The sequence below is a fragment of the Carassius auratus genome, unplaced genomic scaffold, assembly GCF_003368295.1.
Source record: "Carassius auratus strain Wakin unplaced genomic scaffold, ASM336829v1 scaf_tig00003219, whole genome shotgun sequence".
NCBI lineage: Eukaryota > Metazoa > Chordata > Actinopteri > Cypriniformes > Cyprinidae > Carassius > Carassius auratus.
The window spans coordinates 51,848-77,862 of record NW_020523509.1 but is presented as its reverse complement, the minus strand read 5'-3'; the positions used below and the strand labels follow the sequence as shown (position 1 = coordinate 77,862).

The window sequence follows — 26,015 nt, the reverse complement described above, 5'->3', positions numbered from 1 at the left end:
AACCACAACGTTGTTTTAAAATGCATTGCAAGATCTCCTAACTGAAGATCACATGATCACAAACGGAAATCACTTCCGTGAAGTGACCATGGCTTGTTCCCTTTGCTAACAGACTTCTGGGAGGGCCCTATGCAAAGTGATTCAGTTGTTTACTTTCGTCTGAAACGTCCCTACAAATGGCTTCCACTTCCCAAAGTGCCCTTCAAGGGCGCAAAAAAACAGTTTTCACCTGTGTTTTAAAAATTGTGTGTTTCAACAAGTGCTAAATTACCATTGGTCTTGCAATCTTTTGTAAATTTTTGTCCACAATAATTTTGTGATATTGAGGTCATACAATGTAAGTATTGTGAGCAGTTTTTTTGTGTGAAAGTTGCAATCTTCGACGATATGATCCATAATCAATCAAAAAATCTGTGAGTGGCTGGTTCCTCTCTCTGGGACAGGTATCCTACCAGCCATCAGCCAATAAGCCAAGGTCTCACACAGAGCAGAATCAATACACACACTCACACACTTAGCAGCTGAAGAGCCATTTTCCCCAGTCTGCATTGACGAGGACCCACTGGAAGTTGCTTAAAGAAGCCTGCTTTTAAAAGATGGGACTGCTGGAAAAAGATTGACAGGCTGACAAACAGAGATCATTAAAGTCAATTAATGGTTGTCAATAAAAACAATTCAGATGACGAAATTGTTCTTAATGATGTTAGCCGCCTACAACACGTCTCAATTGAAGAAAAACCGAATATATGGTTTGAATTTTACACCTGAATTTATGATTTTGAATCTTGCAATTCTTTATTAGGTTTGATTATTTTATTCATCATATTCATTACATATTCTTATAAATAAAAAACAGCCTACACGAAGAAAATACTGCATGCATAAAACTCTTTATAAAAATACCACCAATATTTAAATCTAAGCCTATATTTGAACATATTCTAATAACAACTCTCATTTTTGTACGCTACTATCATTAAATAATAAAACGAATAATATTTGATATTCTATTTCATACTATAATTTCATAATTTTTAATACTAGTAGGTTTAGTCTACCAGGCTGGCTCATGGACCGCGGGGCACAGTGAGCCTCCTGTGGCCTTATTACTCAGCTATCTTGCAAAGGTAAGGAGGGTTCAGTGATGCTCACAAATCTTATGCAGTAATGATCTCCAAAGGGATTTTGCTCTTAGAGTCCCGGCCCTTGAGCAACACGGCAGCTATTCTTTCAAAACGGACTTAAACTAGAGTGAACTGTACACGAAAGCCACCTTCTAATGTGACAGGAACAGAGGTCCTTCCAGCAGGTAGCCTGTCACCGAATAGTTGTAAACAAAATACTGACTGTTGCAGGGACCGCAGACACAACAAAAGATGTCCTACCATCATGTTACCAAACTGAGGTTCCATAGGTCCCCGATACTGAGTTTCCAAAGAGCTTTTCATCACCCTCAGCTGGTTGAAGGAATGAGCAAAAATAAGACAGACGAAAGCATGGTTGCACAAACTCCTGACAAGACACAAAGACAGGACTCGACATAACTGGAGCAGAGCCCCCTTTTCACCTTCCTCCTCCGCAAAAAAAATCTGCACTTGTCTGCACACAAACACTGGGAAACGTGGCTCCCGGCAGTTCTACAAGAGGAGAACAGGCAGCTGAAATCAGCATGTATTGACGGTAGATATGTCTGCATTAGCCTGCCGCATTGCTTAGCATGGCCAGAGCAATTTTTTTCCTCACACAGGAAAATGGATTGTGTTTTTTCCTTTATCTATTTCCTAGCATTGGGCTTTAATGGTGTCACTGCTATACGCCATCTGTACAATGCAGTGCTCATACAGAGAACACAGGAAATATTCGGCACACTCAAACCTGAGCATATTTCACAATGGACTGGTACTGTAGCTCTGCAGATGGGTTAATTTTATCTTTCTGTGTCACCCACGGCTGGGAAAGTCGCGGGGGTGGAAGAGGAAGGAGCTGTCGCGCTGAAACAGACGCATCGCTCAGCAGCTCTCAAGAAACCCAACTCAAGTAGTGTTGTTTCTTCTTCCGCATATCTGAACGGTATTATAATTAGACACATTTGCTCAGCATGACTGCAATGCCATATTTCTTGATATTTTTTGGGGGGCACTTGCTGTGTATACTTTGCATTAGACGTTTATACTGGACTGATCCCTTTTAATTCTACCGGAGCTGGATAAGATCCTATCGTTAAATCTATCATTATATTATAAGTATTTATTTTTACTATTTGGTGCCTGATTAGAAATTATACATCCACTTTACAGTGTATTTATGGCTTTTCAATGACACATTGCATAAAATTAACATAGATTTTAAAAAAATCCTCAGTTTTAATGTTACATTCATTTAGTAAGCTAACAGCTATGACCAGTACTAAGTGGTAAAGAATAGTTCTTGTGGTTAGGTTAAATATTACAATAAAACATTTCTGATCAGGCACTGAAGAAGGGGGACAGGATTTACACTCTTCCATTAAAATTGTAACAACTGCATTACACAAGGGTCGTGTATAGAAGTTATTGAGTCTTAACCAATGGTTTTGCACTTAAAGAATGGCTTCCCGCGTTACACCCGTTTAGTGTACATCAAAACTGGTGCAATGGCAAAAACTGAACTATTAGAAATGCAACGTTTATGTACATTCTATATTTAGGCTTTATTCAAGTGCTCAACCTGCAAAACCTTAAACTTATGAAAAAACTGTACATAATATATCTTTAAGTTTACACATATTAAGTTTACTGTTCAGGAGTCTAAAAAAGGGTCAATAAATTTGAAAAGACCCCTTTCACAATATTAACATAGTTACTTTAGTAAAATCTTTACTCTTTAATCAGTAAAGATGTTACTAAAGTGCAATATATAATAAAAATAAATACAAAAACATTAAGAAATATATGACCCTAAACTTTTGAACAGTTGTGTACATACTAAAAAAAACGATTTATGAATGTTTTGTTGAATATCGTTTCTAGTTGATCGTCATGTTTGTTATGAGACCCCTGTAAATCTGAGCAGCACGTTAATGGGATGGACAGATTAACCACATCACACAAGGTTACTCAGTGAGTATTTATTATATTACATTTAGTCTGAGCTCTAGTATACATACATTGTGTGTGACATTCCACTCTAAATCTTAGCATGTTGCTTATCCAGGGCTGATCAGCTGCACTGCATAGAAAGGTTTGCTTCGTCACATGCTTGATCGTTTAGAAAGCAGGTTGACCGAGATCAACTGATCCCATGAGGCAAACCTCTGAAAGGTTTAATCTCAGCGTTCCTTCTCACAATTCAATTGTATTTCCATTTCCCAAGACTACCATCTTGTATAACAGGTCTAAAATGAGGCAGAACATCACAACTAGGGCAGCCCCAGAGGTTTGCCTTGCCACTGTATAATGTCTTATAGTGCATTTAATTTACAGTGTGACGGTTTTTTTGATGACTGTAGTTTGCTACTTGCATAATAATATGAGATATAGAGGTCTGACTATGGAGAGATGGCACAGTGATGTTTGTGTGGTGTGACGGCAGCTCTCACTCCAGCAGCAGTCTCCTCAGTTCCTGCGGGCAGGTGACCGGGAGGGCGCAGGCGAAGTTCTCGCACACATACGCAGTGGCTTTATCGTCCTGAGCAACCAGGGAGGAGAGAAGAGGCAGCTTCTGATAAAGGAAACCCTCTGTGTTACCATCCGCCAATATCAGGACCTGAAAGAAAACAGAAGAAAAATCAGTCATGATGACAATTAGGTGAGATGGTGGGAGCAGGAGAGCACAAGTAATATACCTTTACTATAATGCCAAATTTATGACCCAAAGGGCTCTTTTTGCTTTCTTGGCAAGTAATAACCCATGATTAAGTACAGGGCAGGGCGAATATAGTGACAGACCCATCAGTGGTCCAATTCTACAGTCTTTGTTTATATCTGGGACCCCTATTAAGCAGCTTTTATGGGAAGAGATGACTCTGACCTGTCCTTGGTCACATTCACACTTTTAACTAATTAGCATAAAATATAATATGAATAAAACAGTACTAACACACTGTTCAAGTTGAATTAAATAGCTGTTGAGAGTATTTTAAAATAACAATTTTTGATTGTGTTGAATTAAAAACCCAAAAATGCGGCAAGTCAACCAGACACACAAACACTGGCTGAACGACAAAAATATGAACACCACATCGGGGTTAAAGGTGTGTGATTGAAGTATAAATATGTATTGTTTTTTTTTTTGTTTGTTTGTTTTCGGGGGGGGGGGGGGGGTTACTGTTAAGAATAAAGTTTGTTGCAATGTTTAAAATATTAAACGAAAAGCATTAAAAAAGCAATTGTAGCTCTGTGCAAAGAAGCTTGCGCCTTAATAATTCAATTCAATTGATTGATGCATACTGCAGCATCACACCCCTCCCGCTCCTTCACCTCTTTCACAGGAGGGGGGGTCTGAAACAGCTCAATCAGGGCCATTTCTAGTCGGGGGGGCTGACTGGCACAGCAGCAGGGGAGGACACTGTGGTAGCTACACTAGATCCTGCCCCCGTAGCAGGGAAGGAAAAATCCTTTAACTGAACAAAATCACAGCAGGTTGGGAGACAGTGAAGAGAGAAGAGCAAGAGGCTGAGCTGCCCAGTGGCCAAGAGTAAATCTACTTTTCCTCGGTGAGACGATTTTACAGCCAAGCCCAAGCTCAGTGAAATCCAGGAGGAGAGCACGGGAAAGTGCTCGTGAATATGACAGAGGTTAAATCTTAGGCCAGCTCTCAAGGCTCAGTTTAGGACCAGCTTTTTGGAAGATATTCCAGACATTCTGCTTTCTGGGTTTCACACACTCTTGTGTGATTTTTTGACAGACGTGGTTAACAACTCAACTCTGCGAAACCTGTCCCTGGACTTCTAAGCACGATATATTGTTACTGTCTGTTTGCGAGGATCTTGCCGTCATTGCCATCTCAGGGGCCGAGACAATTCCGCATCATTACTTTCCCCGCTAGCAGCCTGGCAAGGCTTTCTGTCATATTTGTTGTGACCTCACGCAGGCTGTCTCCAGACTGACTCAAAGAGCTGTGACAGTCCACTGAGGCAACATATAAAAAAATGACAAGCAGACAAAACAAAAACTGGAAAGATGCGTGAGGCCTGGGGTTAAGCAACGACTGGACTTTCTCAAAGTTCATTTGTGGAGTTTGTTATAATGTAATAATGCAGTGTTTCAAACCACCCTTAATAATTCGTAGTTTAAAATTCCCATAATTTTAGTGACATGTTAAAATAACAAATATGATTAAGAGGACAAAATTATTATTTTTTTGATAATCTCATAACAGGGCTTATACCAGAATAAATCTGAGAATAAAGTAACAAAATTACAAGGTTAAAGTAGTAATATATCCAGAATAAAGTTTCAAAATTTCTAAAATTATTGTAATAATATCTTAGAACAGTGGTTTTCAACCTGTGGGCCGCGTTGTGATGGTATTGCAGGTGGGCCGCCAAGTACTATTAAAAGAAACAATAATATTGTTCATATGTGTAAAAATGTCTAAGTCATAACATAATAACATAATTTCATATATAGATAACATAATTTAACATAATAAAATAATTTAATATGAGATAATTGTACCTATAATTTCATATATAGGTGCCGCACAAACATATGTGTTTGGTTTTGTGGGCTGCGAGTTGAGTTAGTCTTAGAATTAAATATAAATACCAAAAAGTGTAACTGGTTATCAGTTTATCAAAGAGAAATAGAATAAATCTAGGAGAGGTCTAATATACACCGATCAGGTGTAACATTATGACCTTCCTAATATTGTGTTGGCCCCTCTCTTGCTGCCAAAACAGCCCTCCACTCCACTAGAACCCTGAAGGTGGGGCCTTCATGGATCGAACAGACAGGATTTTTATCATTAATTGATATTTTTTCTTAATTGATCCAGATTTTATAGATGCATATAAGGGTGAAAATATCAAAGGGGACATAGGCAAACTATATAGTGCTGTCTTTTCAATGACTAAAAATTTTACGGAATACGTCAGACAGCGATGGGAGAAAGACATGAGGAAGGAAATATCAGAAGACGTATGGCTTCTTTCATGAAAAACTCATGACTCATTAATTAATCTGGAGAGATTTTGGATGGAAAAAGTTTAATCAGATTTTTTATAACCCCTATGCAAAAATTTAAGTTCTCTGGGAAACAGCACCCTTACTTGAGGGAGTGCGGTTCTTTACAAGCAGATTTTTTGGTTATGCATTTTCATATTCATATTCAGCATTTTTGGGGAAGGGCAGGCCAATTTATATCAAAGGTAATATGCTTTAACATAGATGTGCCATTTCCCACTATGTTTCTAGGGGTCACACCAGAGGGTTTGAATAAATGTAATAGTTATCTTGTAATTAAAGTTTTTTTTTTTTTTTTCTTAAAGATGGTTTTCTATTTATTTTTTATTTCTCTTTCTCTTTTTTTTTTTCTCTCTGAAACCGAGTGTCTTGTGGTAAATATTTTGGTTTACATTTTCTGTTTTTGTGTTCTTAAACAAAATCTGTCAAAAAATAAAGTATATATAAAAAATACCTTCAATCTACAGGCTGTTGGTGGTAAAGTTCATATCGGTCATATCCTATATTCAAATGCTATTTCATCTATTATAAATGGTAGATTTGAGTAGGGGAGTAAATCTGAGACCTCCTTCTGTACTTTACAAGGAATACATGAATAGTTGAACAACAGTTTGTTCTGATTAATACAAATAATAATGAATCTAATGCATTTTTCACTCACCGAAATGCAAATACATTTCTAACCTTTATATAATGTTTTTTTCAGGATTCTTTGGTTGGTATTCTTTCTCTATGCATTAAAATAAACCTACCACAAAAATTACAGACCCTTAATTTCTTTGTAAGTGGGCAAACTTACAAAATCAGCATGGGATCAAATAAATATTTCCCCCACTCTAGCGGACGAAAGATTGGTGTTTTGGTCTGTCTATAGCAGCTGGCTTTGCCAGTGTTGTTTGGATTAGATCTCATCTTCTGTGTTTTGTGCTTATGCTACAAACGCTTCCGCACATGAATCCATCTCTTATTCCTCTGTTTTCTGATTCACAAATTCCCATGAGCTAAGCCGTGATTCCATCCCAGCTAGCATGCACTGATATCCTTCTTCCAGACTGTCAGCTCCTACCTACTCTCACCTAAACACACACACAAAATCAGGCACAAACATACACACACACACACACACACACAAACAGTTGATTAGTCTGGGGAATTTCATCAGCTTCTTCTCCTGGCAGGATGGAGCCTCTCTGGAGAGCTTGAGGCTGTCAGCGCGCACAAGTGGAGCACACAGCCATTAGTCATTTAATTATCTGCCGTACGTTTATTTCTTGGTTGGAGAGGAATGGAGCATCATGACCTCATTGATTCTGGTGTCTTCGTCTACTTCCCTCAAAGGTAAAGACCACTGTACAGAATAAGTAGGTGGAGTAGAAGGTATTTCAAGTGTTTCAGCAACAGATACAATGATGAAACATCAATGGGAGTTTTTCATGTTTTGATTAAAAATATAAATTGTCATATAATGTTGTATCTGTTGTAATATAAAATGTGTATATTATATATTTAAAATAAATAAATAAATGATAACACAGGATAAAAAACTGAGTAAAAACACTGACTGAAGTCAGTGAAAATGTTGAAATATTGACGAAATTTAAATTTTTAAAAGGAAGTTTTTCACAAAAATAAATAAATAAATAAAACACTGGTGTGGAAAAGATTTAAATACAAAACTGAGGATTAAAACTGTAAAACTGTTTGTGAAAAATGAAAATGAAATATTAACAAAATTTTGAATTTTTTATTCTTTTCTTAAAAACAAAGAAAAGAATGTACATTTTACCTGTAAAATAAATATGAAAATTTGAATAATGTAAAATAAACATTAACCATAAAAAAACTGAAATTATGACCACATTTAAAATATATTTTGGTAAAAAATAAAAAAAGAATATAACAAAAAAGATAAAAAATTAAAAATAAATCAAGGTGAAAACTGTTTTCAGAAATATCTGTAAATATGTGGACAAGGCCTAAGACCTGCTTCACCTCACCACCACAATCAGCAAAGTTACACTCAACAGATAAGGAAGCAATGCGACAGGAAGAAGCTTATACTTTCCTGCAATGTCCACAACTCAAAGTGAGAAAAAAGTGTGAAAAGGGCAACCACCTAAGCAGAGAACATTTTCTTCTGATCTATTTCATCTGATCTACCGCCTGACCTCTGCAGACTCTGTTCTTCTGGTCTGAGTGGCTGTGATCCTGTGTAGTTTATAATGATGTTAAGGGTTGACTGTTCCTGTAAGGTTTATGCATAGGTCAGTCTACGCATACATCAAGATCAACTCGTAAGATGGTCAAAGCATCTCCGACCCTGACTCACAAGGTGTCCAGATCCCAAATGGGCAATACATAGGCCGAGCATAAATTAGACTGCACCATTTTTAAAAACAGCTAAGCTAGCTGAAAATGAAGAACACTGGCTTGTCCTTCTAAAGCCCAATTCCTACTAATCACTCAGTTCTCTCTTGGGGTGCTCATTAAAGCTTGTCAGGGATTCATCCGGTGGCAAAGAAACACTAAAGTGACAATTTCCCATGAGGTGGAGTACCTGCGGAAATACTCTCGCAAGGAGGATAAAAGACTTGCAAGGTATTTTAATTGTCTGCATAGGCTTAGGCTAAAAGTCTCTCTCTGTGAGGTTTTTCCAGGGTTTTTTCAGGTAATCGTATCATTAAGTTCTCAACTTAGTTTAGGAAAGTGAATGGAAATGGAAGTATCTTGCACGGTGGACAATAATATTATACAGTATATTATACAGGTGCACATTTTCAAGCCTTTAACGAAGCACTTTCAGTTAAAAGGATTATTTCCTATACTTTCAGAGGAAGGAATAGTACCAAATGAATTTGATTGGTTATTTCAAGAAGCTTTTTGGTGACTTTCACACTTCAGAGCATCTAAAAAAAAGGCTTCTGAGGAAATGAGAAGGACTGCAGTAAAAACATTTCTCGTCATGATGCTGATTAACACAGACAAAGACCTTGTTTAATCTGAGTGCAGCTGATTTAAGGATGATGGACAAAGACAACCCATCATCCCATCCCTTAAGGGACCATCTCCCTCATGGTCCACATCTAAGGTGATTTCATAGGCCGATGTTATCTGGTGTGTGAGTGTGTATTAAATGCAGAGTGCTAGATACAGAGAGCTGGTGACATATCACAGCTGCTGACAGGCCGAGCCACTACACTGATCTGAAATCAGGACATAAATAAAAAATAAATAAATAAATAATAAACAGGACTGGACACAGACTGTAAATCATAATGTCCAATAAGATTTGCTCCCTTTGCTTAAATTTGCCACAAATTAGCTAAATTACATGTTTAGCTAATACATGAACAATATCTAATCATGCTTTGGGCCCCGTCCACACGGAGAAGGAGCTTACCCCAATCCGATCTTTTTTTTCCTCGTCTCAAGAAATATCTGCGTCCACACGAAACCGCAAAACGATGTAGTATACATGCCAGAGCAGTATGTGGCGCTGTAATTCTGACACAGAGATACACTAAAAACAGAGAAGAAGACTTGGACTATGCTCATAAACCTTGCGCGTGGTACACAATCGAACATGGAATAATACATTTATTAATCTGTGTTAATGTTAGTTAATAAAAAGACAATCGTTCAGTGTTTGTTCATGTTTTTGTTGCTGTTACGTGACGTAGAGCTGTCTGACTAGGGGGGAGACGTGGGCTGATGACGTCATCGTTTGTGAAAATATACGGATTAGCCGTCCAGACGAAAACGCAAAGACGGCGTTTTCAAATTTATCCACTTTGGGACCCGGTTTCACCTTACGAAAACGCCGGATGCGTTTGGACGAAACGCCTATCCGATAAAAAATTTGTGCGTATTCACAGAAACGCGTCTCCCTGTGGACGAGCCTTAGTTTAAGGGTTTTTAATTGTTTAGATGCCTAGAACCCCAAAACATAGTGACCTCCTTGCAAAATATTTCACCAAATAAATTAATAAATATAAATGTAAATAAACAAAATAAACGAATGCTAACATAATATATTACAATCGAGTTGAAATTAAATATATTTGATACAATATACAAATTTTTCTTCATAAATATATAAAAATGAATAATTATCTTCACTATTTCTAAACTGTCAAAATAACACAATTATCACAATTAATCTCATGCCTTCTGACTAGTCTTAAGAAAGCAGAATGGTACAATAATGTAATATAAATTTCAGTTTAAAAATATAGCATTTTACGTTTAATTGTATTAATAATAAATAAATATAATTAATAAAAAATGGCTTTTATCATAGATATTACAAGCTAGACTACCGGATATTACTTTCAGGAACTGTTTCTAAACACAAAATCTGTGTGACAGACGTAACGGAAAGTATTGCCGATTGTGTGTGGGTGTATTTTAGCATCTCCCCTGAAGAAGAAGACGCAGAGTTAGACTGTTTATTAGACATGAGTGATGATGATGACGCGTGACCTGACTTTGAGAATATGAGACAAGAGATTAGCTGACATTAATTATTATTATAAAGACAAGGCAAAAGAAATCAGAGACTCTGCCAATCTCTTCAGGAAATATCAGAAATGTGAAGTTTGAAAATAATATGCTGGTTACTGTGTGTTACTGCTCCACAATTTAGTTTTCTAAGATCTACTATAATCCACCATTGTGTTGTTTCTGAGGTTCTAAGGCTTTTTAAAACCTCTGCTTTGTACTCTTTCGCTCTCGTTGGGTAGTCTGGGGACCTCTCAGGCTCTTGGGATGTCTCGAGGCCTTGTTAGCGATTCAGGCCCATTTGTCTTAGTAATCAGACGAAGTCTAGAACTCTTGCGGTACAAAGGTCCATGCTCTACTGTACTGCTGAAATCCCATCTCAGATGAACACTAGAAATATTAGCACTTAACAGGTTCCAGTCTCCTCTGTACTCAAAGGAATAACGTGTATGAAAACCACATCCCTGGATTGCAGTTATAATTAAATGCACTTTTAAATGAACAAGCATTTTCTCTGGGCAATAGAAGACTTGGTCAGTGTTAATATATGCTTATGCATTTGGATGAACTAAATTGATCTCAGAACAGGCTTTCTATGAGCACAAGAAAATCACATGACTGAAGTGAGCAGCTGGTTGCCATCATCAGGGATATGAAGTCAGTGGCTGTTCTAATGCCTCGTATTCTACTGTAACAAGCCCCATGAGGATCTGCACCCCTACCATACCACCTTAATAATCAACATGGGTTTTTGCCTAATTAAAGTATGGATAAATTAATTCCAGCGATTTTAATCATGCCTGCAGAACGCAACGGGTGGGATTAAATGATTTCGAAAAGTGTGTTGAATTCGAGTGTCCCTCTAGCAAATTTGAATTAAATAAGTAAGAACAGATGAGAACGGAGACTGCAAAAACTGGAGATTCTTATACAGCACATTCCCCACAATTAAACTCTGCGGCCTAAAACGAAGGAACAGATGATACAATAATTGGATTTAAATTAAAAGAGATTTTCTAGTGTGGTTGGCTAATGTATCGTGAAAAATGCTCTTTCGGTATGGTCCTCGTAACACACACTCGAGCTAGGTCTGTCTTCATAAACCTTTAATATACTTTGCACCAAATGCTCAATGAGGCTGAACACGCCATTATCGCATCAAAGGCATGGCGATCAGGGGATACCCAATAAGTTCAGTGGAACGGGAATAATTCATTTTGTATAACTCAGTGAAGCGTACAGTAAGGTCTCAGGTAACGAACAGAGAATTAGTTGCAATTCTCAGATCACTTCAGGGCCACACGTTCATAAGCCGATTCAGTTTACATAGACTAGCATCACCATTTTAAATATTAGAGTTGTGCACCATTAAAGGGGGGGTGAAATGCTCGTTTTCACTCAATATCCTGTTAATCTGGAGTACCTATAGAGTAGTACTGCATCCTTCATAACTCCAAAAAGTCTTTAGTTTTATTATATTTATAAGAGAAAGATAGTCTGTACCAATTTTTCCCGGAAAAACACGAGCGCCTGGAGGCGTGACGTGTGGGCGGAGCTAAAGAATCACAAGCGCCAGTAGGCTTTTGAGTTGAGAGCAGGAAGCTGTGACATTACCGTGAGGAAAAAACCATCATCCAAAACAAACCATGGCTAACAGTCAGATTCAGCATATATTTATGATCCAGAATCAGATCCAGAGGCTGAAATTTAACAAGAGCAGCATCAGCAATGACTACAGCAGGACGTCTCTATGTGGTGTGTATTGAAACTGTTTATATTTGCTAAGCGGTTTTGGAAAGTGACTAAGTTCCACTTTATGTCGTCTTTTTTTTTTTTTTTTTTTTTTTAAGCTGTAAATGTGGAAAGTGCAGTTTGATGACAACATCGCATGTTGTTTACTTGATGTGCTTACACGCCGACAGCTAAGTTAACAACACAGAGATATTTGAAGCAGTTTTACTCACCGCCTGCGGTGCCAACACACGATTGTGACCCTTTTTTTTTTGGGACTGCATTATCCTTAAGAAATAAACGATGTGCAAATCTGGCGTCAAACTGGGACTTGTTTGTAAAACAAGCATCTTCGAAATGCAGGGAACAAACAAAAACACTTGCACAACTCCGTTGATGCTCTGTAAAAATAAACTCCATCCACTGGTCCATTAATGCTGTTTTCTTTTTTTTGGTAATCTGTGCAGGGTTGTCTTGCCTTGGCAACCAAAAACACACTTCTTTTGTGACAATTCGCTCTCACTCTGATTAGTGAATGTCTGTGCTCTCAGTGCTCTGCTATACAGGAGCGCGCGCTCTTCCGGCAGACGTGCCCTCAGGACCCATAAAAGGAAATTCCGCTCCATCTAACGTCACACAGAGCCATACTCGGAAAAAACTTTCCGAAACTTGTGACAAACCGGAAGAGATATTTTTGGAACAAAAATACTCCTTCAAACGTATAACTTAATTTTTGAAACTTTGTCCATGTTTAGCATGGGAATCCAACTCTTTAACAGTGTAAAAAACTCAGTATGCATGAAATAGCATTACACCCCCCCTTTAAGAACAAAAAATAATAATGCCATTTCTATTTACGCAGCAAACTGGGTGAATAATAGCAATTTGTATTTAACTTTAAACTACTTGACAAAGGTTTGTTTATATAAATAGATATGGATGGAATGATGGATGGATAGATTTCCAGTGAAGCTAAACAAACAGGTTTGATAATAGAAGGGGTACATACTATGAAGTGCACACTAAAGGCAGCCTCTTACTGCAGACAGGCAACCCAGGCAGTGCAACTTTAAATGATAATGCTGGTTTGATAACCCTTGGTGAGTTCAGGTTAAATCCATCACAGCTAGATCTACACAAACACGCAAGGTGAGCCAGTGTCACACTGACGCTCCTGGTTCAGAGACGGGAAGCAGAGCACAATGCATCAGCTCATCAGCTCCACAGTCTCAAGGCCTCAGATTCAATTTCACATTTTTCACACAGGAAACCCGATTGTGCCTTTAATATTTGCAAGTAATATGTATGTGTGTGTTTGAGGAACACTGATGCATGATCTTTCCATTGCCAGGATTTATATGACTACAATGAGTAAGAGCAAGCTCTGTTTTTCTTTGTTTATAAAGAATACCCAATGCCATGGAGACAAAGCGCTGGCTCTAGCGGATTCAGTGACTTAAGATGATGGCTCTCATTACGTTTAATTCATGTCCTGACTCTGCAGGTGAGAAGCATTTATCCCTCTCTAATTATGTGTCTTCTCTTGTTTCAAATGAAAAACACAGATTAGGAAAGGAGAGAGAAATGTAGCTTAATCTTTCCATGCAACTGAAAACAGACATGTCAGCCCATGGTACATGAAAGCATCCTCTAATCACAATTCAAAAATGTTAAAAGTTAAATTTCAGCCATACTAAAAGCGCTAAATGATCTTTTTGTACACTCTTTAGTCTGACCACAATCACACCCTCAAATTTTTGCAAGTTGAACTAACACATCTACGTACACTACCAATCCAAAAGTGTGAAGTCGATATGAGATTTTAATGTTTTTGAAAGGAGTCTCTTATCCTCACCAAGACTTATTTGATCAAAAAAGTAAAAACAGTAATATTGTGAAATATTATTAAAATTTAAAATGCTTTCTGTTTCAATATACTTTATAATGTCTCCATTACAGCAGTGTAGAGTGTAACATGATCATTCAGAAAACATTCTAATATGAACATTTCTTATTACTATCAATGTTGAAAAAGCTTAATATTTTGGTGTAAAGTCTAGTACGTTTTTTCAGGATTCTTGAATAGAAAGTTCAAAAGAAAAGCATATATTAGAAATATAAATATTTTGTAACATTACAAATGCCTTTACTGTCACTTTTGATAAATGAAATGCATCCTTGCTGAATAAGAGCATTCATTTATATCAATAAATAAATAAATAATGTTACAGAACTTTTGCACGTGTAGATTAAGCAATTGTATCTCTGCTTCATCTATTATGTACTGTATATGCATTCATTGGATTAATGGCCTTAGTTTTGTGTGTGAAAAACCACAAGTGAATGAAAAATAAGGTTTTCATATTATCTCAATGTTGAGAAGTTAGGTGGCTAAATAGCCGACTCCTTTTGTTTGGTTTTGCATGCTAATATGCCGCAAAAGACTAATATTACACAATGATTCAACTATGCAAAATCCTGCTGTAGGTTGATTATAAACTGACCGCATGAGCCAGTACTAACTAGCATTAACCATCTTGAACCATGCTAAGCTGGTTTCTTAGCAGAGAATATGACATGGTAAAGAATGTAGTTTATTCATTTGTCTAAGAATAGTGATACTTGAGGGATTTAAGGCAGGGATGATGATTTGACTGCTGGTTCAACTCAATAACAGAGTCATCTATTTTTCAGTATGCCCTTCCGACTTTGCAATCAACGACCTGATGCACGCGGATCTTTCTATCATGTCCAAGTCAATTAAACAAACAATTCAGACCAGGGTCCATCTAAGGCTTAGTCACAGCCAGGCAATGAGAAGTATGTGTGTATGTGCGAGAGAGAGAGAGAGCAAAAGAGAGAGCAATTCCTTTATCATGAAATTCTGCATTTTTTTTAACTGGCTTCACTAAGACGAACTCATTACTTGCAGCCTCTTCTGGTTTTCATCTTGCTGTGCCTAGGCAACGGTTTCAAGTTCTTCTCTCCTTGAATCAAATCCAAGGGATATGTGAACCCTGTTTAACATGTGAAATGAACAGATGAGCACATACAATTGAATTTAGATTAAAAATGAAAAGGGGACTGAGCTGCTGTGTTCTTCTCTTAGCAGACGCTCTTTCTCCAGAATGACATGTAAGACTGCATTCAGGAACTGCATTTGTGAACTGTATATTTGAAAGACAGGGAGCTCTCAGAGGCCTTCAGTACTATGTTTCTTTCATAGTGTATGTCATTATGATGAATTTGTTTGTGCTCAAATGCTCTGGGATCAAATGAGTGATGAGAAATGAGTTGGCCAAGGCAAATGACCGGTCTAGATGCTTACTTCAATTCTATGAGATTTTATATAGAAGAAATTATGGGGCCAAGCATTACAGAAGCAAGATTCAGACCAACTGCAGGAATGAGTAATTAAAACCATTTTACGATTATTTTAGTCAAAATTGCTGAAAAATCATAAATACGACCAGTAATATGATTTATTGGCATATCACTTTTGACCAATGGGTGGCGCTGTTACCAAATTAATGTGGCATGGTCGGTGTGAGGTGGACAATGGCACATACAAAGTTTGGTGTCAATGTCAAATATTTGCACAGATACAGCCTCAGATGCAGTTTGGCACTATCCAAATCCATAACGTTTAGTCACCAGTCGGAAAATCATCTGACTAGATTTTGGTGAAAATTGGACCAACGGTACTGGAACTCGAACTTTTTGAGTACCATCAGGCATGGTGTCAAAGATGCTTACTGAGTTTCGTAACGATACATCAATGCGTTCGTAAATTATAGCATTTTATGACAAAATGTAAAAATGCTGATGCCCCAAAATGGCTGACATGGGAAAATGTCTCAGTCTCAGGTCATGCTTGTTATAACACACATCAAGTTTGGTCTTAATATGTCTAACCGTTGTGGAGATACAGCCTCACATGCATTTTTACGTGCTTTTCTTAAAACTCTTTTGCGTGTTATTTAAGAACGGTTAGACGAAACTTTAATTACATAAACTTTTGGCTAGCATGGTCTGAAGATAATCTGGTTAAATTTTTGTGACAATCAAAAATTGTCACAACTAGGACGAGTATGAAAAAGTAGGTTTTATAAAAATAAAAAAAAATTGCGAAAAAACAAAACCTTTTTACGATTTTTTTAGTCCCCTCTGTGTGCCCCATAGAAAAAACAAACAAACAAACACAAATCGGTCTCTCAATCAATCATAAGTGGTTGATATGACATGGATTTGAGCAAATAAATGTTCACTATTTGGTGAATTATGTTTTTAAATTCCCATAATTAACCAACAGTAAATGTGCTTAATTGTGATCAGACTGGCAGGGATGGATTTGTACAAATAACTGACAGGAGCAGGACTTCTCTGCATTAAGGGACACACACTCCTGTATCTCCGAAACACAGAAAAAGAATCATGCTATATATTGTGCACATGGCAAGAAGCAATCATAACTAAACAAGTCAAATATTACATTTGGCCAGGAGCAAGAGACATTACATTTCTCATACCTACTAGACTACTATGAAAAACCGAAAACACCAAGACTGCAGAAACAACCTAGAGCAACATTTAAAGTGCAATTGTAAAATGCGACACATTTCTAAAAGAATATACATTGGGAAACAATGTAGAAAAGGACTTCATTTTTCCAATCTGGATTTGACTGTATAATATATTTATACTGCTCATTTTCCTACCTACACAGATTTGGTTATGTCAGCAGAAAATTTGTTTTAGAAGCAAAGAAAGTTATTAAATCCCAATGAAAGGTTCTGCAAACCAAAGAGCATGCACAATAAGAGTATATTAAAGTGAATAAATCTTTAAATTAAGTCTTCAAATAAAATACAAAAAAAATAATAAAAATAAACTTCTAGTTCATGGAGCCGACTGAATGAATGAATGTGACTTGACCTTACATTTGTCATTCACAGAGTCGGTATCATTAAGATTACATAAATGTGGGTATAATGAGGAAAAAAAGATGAATGTACCAAAGCCTTTGCCCCACCAGGGAGGAACAAATGATGCACCATGAGGAGATCAAACTCAGAAATTGTTCTTCGACACGAGATATGACATTCAGGGTTCCCTGATGGAGTGTACGATCACATGCTTACAAACTCCCAACACCATGCTACAGAGCCACCTACAGTAACAACAGAAATATAGAGAAATGGGACGAATTTTCCATTCCTGATCGCTCTCATACATTTAGTTTAAAAACAAACTTTAACATTATTCCTACCTTAAGGACAGGGATCAATGGCAAAAGGTTACCTCGGGGTGTATTCTGTTGTGCTTGCTATTGGTATTTCACACTTAAAACTTGTAAGGCCAGGTGTGCCGAGCATGTGTGTTTCCTCTTTCTGTCACCCTGTGAGAGAAGAGGGCAGTCGGAGGGACAAGGGCAGGAAGAGTGCAAATGCTATCTTGAGCTATGACCTTTAGCGAAAGAAAAAAATCCACATAAAGCCAAGCCTAAGGCTAACGTCTACAGAAAACTCGTAACTATTTACTAATTATTCCAAAATGTAAAATGTGGTGTGGTGGGTAGCCATTGTACCCAGCCCCTTGCGTCGCAGTGTGTGCATCAGCATCGGACAACATGACCTTTCGCTGGAGATTACTTTAGTGAACTCATTAACATGACTGTGCTCCAATGCACAAGGTATTCTGTGAAAACCAATGAACGTGTCATGTATGAGAAAAAAATCTGAAAAAAATCAGCCAGTGTTACAAAAAATAAAATCTATTATATACATGTCAATTATGGCAGATTAAAAAAGACGTCGATTTCAGTTCAGTTCTATTTTAATAAAAAAATTAAAAGTCACTTGTGGGCGGAGAATTGGTATTTTACTTTTTGGTAAACTATAATAACCCTGTCTCGTATAGTATTTCAAAGTTAAATGGACTGATTGAAACGCCCAATTAGAGTGACCTTAATAACCCTAACAGTGCTCTGCCTTAGAGAGTAAAGCACACTTACTTTATGGGGCAGAAATAGAGAGTTGACACAGGAAATCAAACCCGCAGTATCCTCAGAATCAGGCTGGCCACAGATAACAATCTACAAGAAAAATAAGAGATTGTTACACAGAAAAGAACAACAAACTTGTGAGCAAAAGAAAAAAAAAATCATGAACCACCAAATGAACAAATACGAGAAGAATGAAAAAGAATAAGAAGAAAGGGTCAGGACTGCTTGTATGGGGCTGTAATATGGTGGGCAGGTGTGATGTGCAGTGGGCTGCCCTTAGCTGGACCTCTGTCTTGTTATTCCTCCTACTCTGATGACTTCTCTGCCGCTGGTGAGCTCTGACATGTTCACATGACATGTTCACAGCTCATACAATTGTCCAGGAACAAGAGGAAACTTTGGGAAAATGGCCTGACAGGGAAAACTTTTATCCAGCAGTATCATTCTAGTTGATCTGTGACAGATCCAAGCACTAATGGTCCTCATAGTGAAGACAGATGAACTGGGTATCGGTCCTACTACAGTACCTACTAGGGTCATACTGATATCCCAAAAAAAGCTTAGGAATCAGGGATCAGATATATCAACTAGGTTAGAGAGTAGGGTTCAGAAATTTAGGGTCAGTAAGTGTCTTTCTTTCTTTTTTTTATTTATATTTTTAATCGATACTTTAACAATAACACTATGTGATGCCAGCATATGTGTCTCACATGCTGATTTGTTGTTTTCCCCCCAAGAGATCCTAACCAGCAAGACGTTTGTGGTCAACCAGCTTCACTGGCTGGTTTTGACACATCTAAGTTGTATCTTCCAGACTGCTTGGCATGGCAAAAACATGCCTAGGGAAGTTAAGGATGGCTCTCCAGATGCTGAGATCGTTAAACTTGCGTGCATGATGGAGAGCTTCCTGTCAGGCTGCATTACTATCTGGTACAGTAGCAGCAAAACACTGGACCGGAAGGACGTACAGAGGGTGGTGCGGTCAGCTGCATATAACACTACAGGTGTATTGATCAACCTGCAGGATATCTAAACCAGTAGGAACAGGAAAATCATTAAGAACTGTGTCCCTTGATCAATGGTCTATCCTTAGTTCAGTTCTGCCTGGAGTCTTAATAAATAATCATTTAAGGCAAAAAGAATTGTTCAATAATTATTTTAAACACTTCTGGGTTAAAAAAAGTAAATGAATAAATAATTTGTAAACAATATTTATTGTTAATAATGATTATTATATGTAAATATTTACATTTGATAATAATAATTATTATTATTAGTAGTAGTAGTAGTAGTATAGTAGTAGTAGTAGTATTATATGTAAATAAATATTTAAATACAATAATATATAAATAAATACAATTAATAATAAATGTAAATATATTCATGAATAAATATATAATGCTAATACATACAAATATTAATTATAATAATGGTAAATTAGAAAATAAATAAATAACAAATAAGATAACAAACATACATACTTGATTTATAGTTTAAAAAAGTTTTACTTCAATCATAAATATTGACAATATTTCAAATATAAACCTTAGAAAGTGTATATTAAACTAGCCACAAGCATATAGTGAAAACACTGTCAAGACTTGAGATTGGAGTCTGACTCTACCATAGGGATTTGAGAACATGTCTGTCTTATTGTATTATTCACAGTCAAGCAGGGTTAAAAAAATAACATTTCATTGCCATTGCATCAGTTGGACATGATGTGACAAGTGAAACTGGACTTTTAAACTCCATATTCAGTAGTTCAGGACGAGACTGCAGTTACCTGTTTAAGGGTGTAATGCTGGGCCATGACACTGCGGACCATGTCTGGCAGGGCGATTGGAACCTTAATCAGTCTATCAGAGAAGGCAGTCAGTAATTGCTGGGAGCGTTGTATCCAGTCCTGCCGGCCTGTGAGGTGGGACAGTCGTAGCAAGTTCATGGCTGAGACAGAGTTCGCACTGGGTTCGGCACCATCCTGATCTGTAAAAATACATAAATAAATAAACAAAGGAAATGATACAATAGCATTTTAGTCAGATAAGTCCAGTCCAGCATAGCAACCATGTTTTCAAACACACTGACGCAAACAGTCTGGCTTCTGGAAGAAATTGCATCGTAATATTGATGGTTGCAATATCAATTTAACTGGAGCACATTTATCAGTTTAAGCCGAGCTATAAGTGTCTGATATCACAAGTGAAGTGGTTCTGGAGCTGTGAGTTGATTTTCTTTATCTGCTCTTTGTTCGTGTGCAAAGGGGGTGTTGGGAGTGGGTTCCCGTGCCTCGTGTCACAGTGTAATGAGCTGATTGCATCTGGGAGCTGAGAGGGATGGAAGCGATGACTGATGAATAGCAGCAATGCTGTTCCAACTAAACTCATGCAGATGATATCAGGTAGCTTGCTCCTTAGAAGACGCATGCAGCACACATGGCCATTTAATGCGTGCAAGTCAAGTCAGAATGATTGCATTTACAAGCTGAGCAAACATGAAAAATTGTAACTACGAATGTTGGAGGTAAAACTGGTTTGTATAGCTTGTGTGAAGAGTTTAGTAATAAAACTTGCCAAAAAATACAAATGATTTACCTGGTTTATGAGGAGACAGTATAGTGTAACCAAACTATTTCTCAGTGTTCTCTTTCTCACAGGAAACATGTATAAAAAGCATCAGCTGCACCTCGAATGTGCATTCTTTGTGCTTTATTTTGTTGCATTTACTTTGTAGCTTTCCGAGATGCACAACAGATCGAAAGTTTAGGGTCAATACGATTTTTTCATTTTAAAAGAAAATAACAGTTTTATTCTGCAGGGATGCATTAAATTCATTAAAATGAGCATAAAGACATTTATAATGTTACAAAGATTTCTATTTCAAATAAATGTTATTCCTCAAAAAAGCGTCACAGTTTCAATAAAAAATATTTAGCAACCACTAGCAACAATTAAATTTATTTGCTGGATTAAGTGACAGTGAAGTGTGGAGCAATGGATTCTAATAACTGCGCGAATAATAGAGAGAGGATAAAGTATACCATGTGTCAAAAATTTGATTGATGAGGGTCATAAAAAGCCATCTGTTCTGGACACCTGTTTGTACACCCCCACCCCTCCCCTCCCCTCCCCTCCCTGTACACCCCGGTGACCTAGATATGAACTTACGACCCTAAGAAGGAATTTCGGTGAGGGAGGGTGAAAATGTGTTGGGATCTATGTGCTTTTTTTTTAAAACAGTGGAAAGGGATGAAATCATGAAAATGGTATAAGGGAAGTTTTTATTAAGGTTTTAAGTACACAGTGCATTTCAAGAAAAAAGGTTATAACACAAACAAAATGGGAACGATGTAATGATTGTTTTCGTAGTTGGAAAAGTGTAAAACGTTGTTAAAGTTGTAACAAATAAAAAAAGAAAAAAAAATAGGTTACTGGTTATTTATCTAAAACAACTAAACAAGTCAAAACTATCAGATGTGTTTTAGTTAAGCAACATGTGAAAAAGATGTGAGAGCTTGTAAAAATTTAAAAAGGTGTTTTGTTACCAGTTAGAAAAGAAAGCATTTAGCATTTGTACCTTACCTCAAACTAAAAAAGAAATGAATGTAAAGCGGCGATACAAACCAGAAAACTTGGCGTTTGTCACGATGTTATAAAAAGTTAAAAAGAAAAGAAAAAATATGGTAGGCATTACGCGGATCAAAAATAAAATCCATCAGACAAGATCCTTCAAATCAAATCTATGTTGTACTTTACCACTAACTACAACTTTAAAAATCGAGAGTGTTACTGACAGAGAGTTAGACGAAAGAAAAAAAGATCTCACAGCAAAGTGTCAAGGCATCTCCGTTGAGCGATACTGACATCATCGCTGACACACTTAGAATGAGGCTCGGGGAATGCTCCGGAAAAAAAACCACGCCTCCGGCGCTAGAGACTGCCCCGCTGTAGGCGTGATAGCGGCGTCAATTTGGGTGTAACAAGTGTTTAAAAAGAGGATTTTGTTGAAGCAAATTTATCCGTACTTAGTTGTAAAATACGAAAGGTGTTTTTTTTTTTTTTGTGAATTGAAAAATTGGACAGCTATTCTGTAACAATGGCTACGACATCATTACCTAAAACTCCTGAGAAGAGTATCGAGTTAGATATGGAACAGCTAATGCTGGCCCCGAGGAAGGTAAAACATGGGCCGTGTCTGGCTAATTTCCTTCACGAACCTTTGGACAATGTTAAGCGTGAGTTTCATCTATCCGGCAATCGTATCTGTAGTTACGATTTTGACAAGAGCAACCGCGAGGTCAGACTGAGTACCGTGGATAGTGATGAAAGGGTCACGTACGACACGTGCGAGGATCCCGATCTGTTTTTCACAGTAAAAGATTGGTGTTTATTTTACAATTATGTCTGGCGGGATTTAAAAGATGGAGGCGATGATCCTCTATTCATAGGCGAATGGAATGGTGTCATTCCAGGAATGCGTTACAGAGTGCTTGGGGATCACATTAACAAGTACGCTGACGATTATATATATATTCTTTGCAGCGACCGTCTCCTGGATTTACCTGAACGCGCATGGCCGATATCTGAAGCGGACCATCTTAAATACTATAAGATTAAATTTTTGTTTCAGTGGAAAGATGTGCCTGCGTTAGAGGAGATATTTGGAAAGATAGACAAAATGTTTAAGTGGTGCGAGGCGTTTGACAGATACAACAACATAAAAGTGAAACTGTTTCACCCTGAATGGTGTGTGGCCAGCCGGAGAGGGACTCATGTGGCCCCGCCTACCATCTATAATCATTAAATACCCACGTCAGGGACCTCTGTGGAAATAGACTTTGAGCGACATCACCACCACCAACATGACTCAAGAAAATACTTCGACACCTCCACACTTTGTATGCGATGACAACGCATCAGACCCGTGGTCAACGCAGGACAATGACGCCTGGCTGAACAAATTCTGTACAGAACTGGGATACCATAACCTCGCCTTCCTCGCAAAGTACAATCCGCCACCTCCCCACGCTGGTCCATCTGACACGGCGAATCCTGAAAACGTTTCGGACACCGTCGACGGTTGCATCGGGGTGATTGGACATAAGATCATTAAAGCTGTGGTTGCCATAATTCTGGAACATCTGGTTGACAAGCAGCTGAAGAAAGATTGCTACGGCTGTCAGGTCGATCATCCTTCGCAAACACAACATTCATGTCTCTATGAGGCACCTGCGTACTATTTTCTAGGATGTTTTGAACAACTCACGCATAAATTGTGTAAACCTGATCTGAAACTCATTCTGGCACAAACCTTGAAACTGTTTGGTTTAACACCGCATCAGCAAAGAATTCAGGGGGTAGTCGACGGCGTTCTGTGTGAGCTCAGAGATGAGATGTACATAGTGGAAGGTCTGGCAGAACTCCGGACGAAACTTGTGGATGAAACTTGCGAGCAGGCCATTTACGACGCTGTTGACAGCTGGAAGAAGAGTACACCTGCTGATTCTGATTAACCGTGGGGACATGGGTAACCTCTGCAGCACAAACTGTCTGGAAAAACTCGTATTTAAACAAAGAATTAAGAGTGAAATAACTTTTTTATTGTATAAGATTATAGATGATGAGAGTGAATGTTATGTGGACAATAAACGTTTAACGAAATTAAAAAAACAAATGTTAACTGTGAGGGGCATGTCGGAGGTGTGGTTTGTTATGACAACTCAGTGCATCACAAACACGTATAACCCACAAATGACTGTTAAAAATATTCTTGAACTTATGCCTGAATGTGAAGAAAGTCTTAAAATAGGTAACATTTTATGTCTTTGTACTTATGTAACCGATGTGTGTGTAATGTTGTTGTCAAGAAATGACCCGATAGACGTATATAAAATTATTGACATGCTAGTTGAACATATGATAGAGAAAAATGTTTTAATGTGTGTGAAATTCCTTCAATATCTAGATGATGTATAATTAGACAATGTAGGACCAATCAAATTGAAATTGTATGCGTCTTCTGCAACGATTGCAAATAAAAAGCTTTTGACCTAATAACTCTGTCATTGTTTTGTGTAAACAGTAGTGGTGGTAAGATGTCTGAATTAATGAAAAAAGTGTACTACAACCCTGCACACCCTGGTTCTTTGGGTGGTAAAGAACGATTAAAACGTGGTGTACTACAGGAATACGGGGTAGCTCTGAAGGATAAAGAAATATCAGATTGGCTATCATCTCAGGACGCTTATACATTACACAAGACAGCACCTATCAAATACAAACGGAATAGAGTGATAGTGTACGGAAAAGATGTACAGTTCCAAGCAGATCTTGTCGACATGTCTGCTTTTTCGAAAGAAAACGACGGTATAAAATTTTTACTGACTTGTATAGATGTTTTTAGCAAGTATGCATGGGTGCGTCCGCTGAAGAATAAGACAGGTGCAGAGGTGACGAAAGCATTCGCCTCTATACTCAAAGAAAACCGCATACCTCAAAAATTACAGACTGATAAAGGTACAGAATTTTTCAACAAACATTTCCAACAACTGATGAAAAAGTATAACATACATCATTTTGCTACGGCGAGTGATGTGAAAGCGTCTTGTGTTGAACGTTTCAACCGCACTCTTAAATCATTTATGTGGCGGTTTCTAACGGCTATCAATTCAAAGCGTTACTACAATATCTTACAAGATCTTATAGAAGGATATAATGCCAGTTATCACAAAAGTATTAAAATGCGACCGTTGGACGTTAATAAAGAAAACGAGACAGACGTGTTCAATAATCTGTATGGAAAGTTACGTAAAGGAACACCTATCTTTAAGTATAAAATAGGAGATGTAGTTAGAGTTTCAAAAGTTAGAGGTGTATTTTCGAAGGGTTATGAACAGAATTACACCGAGGAATATTTCACTATAGCCGCTCGTATACCACGAATCCCTCCAGTGTACAGACTACAAGATTATGATGGCGATGTTATCGACGGTTGCTTTTATGAAAAGGAATTACAAAAAATCATTGTGAACCAAGACAAAGCGTTTAAAATAGAAAAGATTTTAGATCGAAAAAAGAGTGGTCGCCAAGTGCTTTGTCTTGTCAAGTGGTTGGGCTGGCCTGCTAAGTTTTCCTCATGGTTACCAGAAAAGGAGATCGTGGACATACAGAATCCATTAAAATAACAACCCGAGGAGTCATAAGTAGCATTTGTGAAAAACTACACCATGAGTGAGGGCGGCTTTTATATCACACTACCTTGTAATGCATCTATGGATGTTTACCCTGACAATCGTATCTCAAATTACAAAACGAGACTAGCAAGAAGTATGAACCTCAAGGGCCAATGGGAAGTCGGTTTAATTGAATTTTATTATACTGTTTCCTGGTACACATTTAATGAGGAGGATGCCGCATTTATTATTAACACAGATCCTAATATACTGGGATATGATGAGAGACATTACAAAGAGGACAGTGATGTGATTATCTACATTAAAGAAAAAAATCTACAAAATGTATCTAAAGTGTGCAATAAGTTAAAGCCTGGTTATTATGAAGATGTACTATTTCTGGTTAGAGAAATCAACGCCAACCTTCCACCAAAAGTCACACTTG

General features: G+C 37.6%; 1 protein-coding gene across 1 annotated transcript; it reads right to left on the bottom strand.

Moving 5' to 3' along the window:
- Positions 1-3,079: 3,079 nt before the first annotated feature.
- LOC113070165 (spermatogenesis-associated protein 20-like) lies at positions 3,080-20,386 on the bottom strand. The gene is made up of 3 exons (XM_026243377.1): positions 20,186-20,386; positions 18,409-18,489; positions 3,080-3,744 (listed from the first exon to the last, which is right to left on the bottom strand). The coding sequence occupies exons 1-3, from the start codon at positions 20,342-20,344 to the stop codon at positions 3,574-3,576; spliced, it is 411 nt and encodes a 136-aa protein (XP_026099162.1). The 5' UTR covers positions 20,345-20,386; the 3' UTR covers positions 3,080-3,573.
- Between the last annotated feature and the right edge of the window lie 5,629 nt (positions 20,387-26,015).